A 5893-nucleotide genomic window follows, 5' to 3' on the forward strand; every position below is an offset into this window, starting at 1 on the left:
TTTCTACAGAATTAACAATAGTGGCAGACAAACATCCTCATAAAAGTGGGGACAACGATAGGTTTGGCACAAATTGCTGATAACGCTGATAAAGTAACATATAAAATCTACAGCATCATAAATACGCTTCATTCCATCTGAAATGTGGGTTTAATCCGGGCGTCCTCACACTTGTGAGCATTCATTCCTGGTAGCTTTTCCTGTGTTTCATCGTTATTTCTGTAAGCATAATCAAATAAGCAATATCAAACTAAAATTTGATACATTTTTTTTTCATATAAAGTGCTTAAAGCAGAAATAAATTTAATTTCTAACTGTAAACTTTATTCTGAGTATGATATTATATTTAATTCTTGGACGGTGTGACAGCCGGTGGATCTTAGATCAATTTTGACCCATATGTTTAATTTTTATATTAGCAGTACATACATTTATAATGTATAATATTTAATTTAATATAATCATATTTAAACTCTCCTAATAATATAAATTGATTGATATTTTAGTCCTGTAATAAGAAGAAATAAAAGATGGAGCAATTCCGCAATTGCTGGTGTCAATATCTAGCAGCAATTACAGGTAAATTAAATTTTAAATTGTTTTTTTAACTTTGTAGAAAATAATATAAATGATATAAAAATGTGTTGGTAATCGCGCATAAGATTTTAAAATATCATTGCGAACGATGTTTTACGGGATGCGTTTGAAGTTGTGATACAATCGAGAAAAGAGTGATTGCGCCTGCAAAAATAAATTAAAAATATAGGATGAAATTTGTTATACAAAGTTACATTCTTGAGAAAATTGATTTCAAGAATTATAAAATTAATAATATATTTATGCTTTTTTAAGTTTGAATAATCTATAATAATCTCCTGTCTTATCATATATCGCTAAATTTGTTTCAACATAAAAATTAATAATAAATTAATAAAAATAACATTATTTTTAGTAACGTAATCTAAAATAATTTGAGCTACTAAAATAGATTATTTGAAAAGTATCAAAATAACTTTTATTTAAAAAAAAATTTTCTTCTATATTTTTTTATTTATTTTTTCACAAGAAATTATCTTCTCGCAGGTCATATTATAATTTTGAATGCTCTCCACGTATAAAAAAATTTACAATTTAAATAGTTGAATTTAAACATATACTTAGGAATTATCAAGAGAATTTAATACTAACTACAAATAATGTTATCAGTGTGATAATAATATTGAAGAGCTAAACCCATGATTATGAAAAAAGTAGTAGGTTTTATCAAGTTACTAATATCAAGATTAAATATCTTAAACGCTACTTGTTCTGAGAGAAATATTCTATAATATTAATTATTCCTAAAACTTACATTTATATTTTTACGCGTATAAAATAATTTATCTGTTTATCTTTCATCTAGAAGATTAATTAATCTCTCTGTCTATAGATTTTTTTACTAATACAGAATCTTTTTTTTTTCAAATAATATATAGGAAAATCAAGCAAAAAAAAAAAAAAACAAAAACATAGCGTTAGTCATTCATATCCGATTTTATCGCAGCTACCATATCGATGGCTATTGCCGGATCTCACATAGGCTGGACGTCACCATCCTTACCAATATTGAAATCATCTAACTCCTCTGTTCGGATAACATCCGACGATGCCTCTTGGATCGCCTCGTTCTACCTTTTGGGCACCATACCTGGATGCATTTTAGCAGCTTTCATTGTGGACTGGCTGGGTCGGAAGATAAGTTTACTTATAGCTGGTGTACCTCTGTTTGTCGGATTTATTATGATAATCACAGCATGGAATCCCTATGTTCTCTATGCTTCTCGCTTTATTAGCGGTATCGGCCAGGGCGTAGTATATGTCATCTGCCCAATGTACATCGGCGAGATAGCCGATAAGGAAATCAGAGGCGCTCTCGGTTCCCTTATTAAGTTAATGGTGACCTTCGGAGAATTGTATGCCCACGCAGTAGGCCCCTTCGTATCCTACGAATATCTTTCTTACATCTGTATGCTGCTGCCACTGATATTCTTCTTTACCTTCCCCTGGATGCCCGAATCGCCGTATTTCCTGCTGATGAGAAATCGCCAGAACGATGCGATGGCGGTTCTGAAACGTTTGAAGCGTCGCATTTCTGAGGATCAACTAGAGGAAGATCTGCAAGAGATGCAGAAGACGATCGTCCGCGATCTCAGAGATCGCGGTCACCTTGGAGATTTATTCAATACACCCGGCAACCGACGCGCTATCATCATCAGTTTTGGCCTGCAACTGGTTCTCCAGTGCAGTGGTATCGCCGCCATCGAGTCGTACACTCAAGAGATCCTCGAAGAGGGCGACGGGGCTCTACCTGCTGGTATCATGGTCATTTTGCTTAGCATATTTCAATTGATCGCCGGTGTCGCAGCAGCGATTCTGGTTGATAAGCTCGGTAGACGGCCGTTGCTTTTGAGCACCACTTTTCTGAGTGGGATCACGTTGACCATTGCCGGTACTTTTTACTTGCTCAAGTTTATGTACAACGTTAATATGACCGGATACGGTTGGATACTTCACTCATCCGTGATATTTTACGAGCTGATTATCGCTTTGGGCCTGAATCCGCTACCATATATGATGCTGGGCGAGTTATTTTCAACTAACATCAAGGGCGCCGCTGTGTCATCGACTAATGTGATGTCCTCGTTGCTGGCGTTCGCCGTGTCCAAATTGTATCAGGTGATCTCCGACAGTTATGGAGTGTACACGGCCTTCGGCTGTTTCGCCTGCAGCTGCTTCATCGGCTTAATATTCATCGCGCTAGTCGTACCCGAGACCAAAGGCAAGTCGCTGTTGGAGATCCAAGAGGAGCTTCATTGTAAGAACAGGAAGAAGAAAACAGAAAGAAAATCAGAAAACAGGAACAATGAGCAAATTCAAATAAGTACGATAACTTAAGTCGATAGACTAAAATAAGGATATTTATGAGAATTTACGCACGATAATTTTCGAATAATAGAAATAAGCGACGTACGTGTTCCGGATTATGGGACATTCGACAGGGAATCTCGAGGCAGACGATCGGCTTTCCGGTTACGTCCAGGTCGATCATAAAAGCGAGCGAGCAATATTTCCAATCATCATCGGTAAGATTAATTGCAATATTTGAATACATAATTGGACTGTCGCTTTAATAAGAATGAAAATAACGCGTTATTATTTGGAAAAATCAAGTGGACATTAATATATACAAAATGAATGTCCACAAAAGTCAAAGAGCATTCCCTGTCAAAAGTCAATACTTTCATACAGAAAATTAAAAAAAGGAAGTTTGAATTTTTACGTTGTTATAGTCAAAGTCTCTTGTATTTTAATGGAAGTTTTATTTACTATTTTGGAAAGTTTTTTTTCCACATTTTATCGCGTAATGTAAAAGAGACTCACAATTATATAAAGTTTAAACTATATTCGGAGGAAGAATACCTCAGATAAGAATTAGCTTGTAAGAGTTTAATGTTTAAAAAAGGGCCCTTATATTCCATTGAAGAAGGCGCTTCGATTGAAGTAATGAGATCGCCGAAAGAGCATTTCCCGATTCAGATATCATCATATTATATTATGATTAAAGAGAAATTCTGGTACGCAATAATGATAAATCTGTTTGGATTACATTTAAATTTTAAATTTCAAACTTGAATTGAATTTAAATTTTACATGTGCAAATTAGCGCTTGTCATTTGTACAAACATACATTTTAATTCCAAAATATCTCAATTCAAATAATTTCATTCAAAAACATGTGTCAAATTGCGTGGAATCTGCCAGAAAAATAATGATAAAAATTCAATAGTTCCTTGTTCAACATGAGCAACATGTGAAGATTGATCGTTTTATTTACACACAAGGCGCACGAGTTGAGTGTATTTAGCGAACGCAATAGTTGTGCGGAATCATAACAATTGCCCCTACGATGTATATTTTTATCTATCAAAGCAGATTTGTGTGCTTTCCGAGAACCGATCACTTTTCGTGAATCGATCACTTAAACTCAACCTCTGACTGTTGCGTTCGCTGTAAATAATTTTTTACATTCACTTGCAACAATTGTATAAGTAACAGTTCAATTGTTGCATTGATTTTGAATTGAAATGATTATGTGATTGATGTTAAATCGATCGGCAAATGTCTCGATAGGCGAAAGAATCTCAGCCGAGAATAATGCGAATTTACAGTTTGTCCGATGGTTTCCGAAGAACCGTTTCAAAAGAATCGCTTCTTCGAGAACCATCGTATGATCCAATGTGCGTTTTAGCTAGGCCCCCAAGCATGAAAGAGCAATCTTGCATGACCACCTTTTCATCCCTTTTAGGCAGGGTTAAACTGAAACTTAAGACTGCTAGTTTTTAATTAATATATTTTTTTATTCATCTTTTGATGAATGTGTGGGCAAGCTTTGAACAGGCGAGAAATTCTCACGAATTTAGGCAGAAAAGCATCCGTTTTGCTTTATTTCTGCAAGATAAATCATTTTTCATGATGAGATATTCAGTGAGTACAACGGTCGCCTGATAATTGATAAATCGGATTTGATTCCGGCCTGTATTCACCCTCACAGATTAAAGTTTGAGAATGGGATTTATAATATCTCCACAAAAACTCGTTGAAAGAAATAAATTCTGTTTCCTAATTACGATATTATTACACGATTAAGAACATCTTTTTATCTCTTTAAGGCAGAGTTAAACTGAAATTTAAGATAATAACGAGCAACGACGAATCCAAATAAATATAAAATATGTACATATGTTAAAGGATTATTATCTGAAACATTGCGCATGATAATTTTTTAATAAAAAATAATTAATTTTTACTGGAAAATTATCAAAAGCGCAAACATAAAAAGAATGCTTACGCAATGGCATGATAATAACTTCCTTTTTTTTTTTACTTATCGTCCTTTAGAGATCTAATAACATGATTAAATATTTCTTTTATTTTTTGCTCATTTTTTTTTTTAACACAAAGATATATATGAGAGTGACGGTCGGTGATCGAATTCGAGATCTATCGATTATCAACCAATCGCTTCGGAGCCCATGTATTGCTCCGACTATTGATGTATATTTCCCTTTTAGATAAGGAGACATATGCGTTATAAAAATAGCGCTTCGGCGTAGAATATAACTGGCCCGTTATTAGAGTTAAAGAAAAATACACTCACGCGTTATTTCGACGTGGGCTAGAAACTCACCGGGATATCATCCGGTGCGTGCTTTCGTGCGTAAGTGGTCGTCGATAATAAGTGGACCGACACGAAGAATCCAAATTGGTTTCGATATAATCGGGTTAATGGCACCTCCCTCTCTCCATTAAGAGGAAGGATTTATTTTTGCCTCCGGCGACACGATCCACCTGTTACCGCAGACCAAAGAATACATAGCTATGTTTGACGAGTAAACAGTCGAAAGTATATAAATGAACAGAGCATCTACACTCGCTCGTAGAAATAATTAGCGAAAAATTCGTCCATCAAATTCGCTTTAATTATTACGGCTATGCGAAGCACGCCTTTTTTCTAAATATCTTATATCTTATAATATCTTAACTCTCGAGTGTGTCAAGTATGTTCACGCTATTGCATGACTCTCTACACGTCCCTTTTAGGCAGGGTTCAAAGACTAAATGAATTTCGTTTGAACTTCAGATTTCTACAATGTAGAAGTTTGCAATATACGTTGACAATAAAATAAAGTTACTATTTAATTCGCACTTATATCGAACGTGAGCTTTCTTTCTCGTATTTCCACTTCCATCCCCCACCTTTCCCGCCTTCGAAACATTTTGCAAATTTTACAGTTTTTCAGACGTTTTTAGGAGGCGGCGTGATTGGTCAAAGGTCAATAAAGAAGTCGTCACG

General features: G+C 34.9%; 1 protein-coding gene across 1 annotated transcript; it reads left to right on the top strand.

The window, feature by feature from the left end:
• Positions 1–35: 35 nt before the first annotated feature.
• On the top strand, positions 36–5749 carry LOC126853678 (facilitated trehalose transporter Tret1-like). The gene is made up of 3 exons (XM_050599653.1): positions 36–221; positions 507–579; positions 1544–5749. The coding sequence occupies exons 2-3, from the start codon at positions 531–533 to the stop codon at positions 2932–2934; spliced, it is 1440 nt and encodes a 479-aa protein (XP_050455610.1). The 5' UTR covers positions 36–221; positions 507–530; the 3' UTR covers positions 2935–5749.
• Positions 5750–5893: the final 144 nt, after the last annotated feature.

The sequence above is a fragment of the Cataglyphis hispanica genome, chromosome 12 (genome assembly GCF_021464435.1).
Source record: "Cataglyphis hispanica isolate Lineage 1 chromosome 12, ULB_Chis1_1.0, whole genome shotgun sequence".
Classification (NCBI taxonomy): Eukaryota; Metazoa; Arthropoda; class Insecta; order Hymenoptera; family Formicidae; genus Cataglyphis; species Cataglyphis hispanica.

Excerpts from the sequence above, each read along its gene's own strand:
- LOC126853678 (XM_050599653.1), top strand. The coding sequence starts at position 531 with ATGGAGCAATTCCGCAATTGCTGGTGTCAATATCTAGCAGCAATTACA. Across the intron at positions 580-1,543 it reads ATATCTAGCAGCAATTACAG|CTACCATATCGATGGCTATT; the intron begins GTAAATTAAATT and ends ATTTTATCGCAG.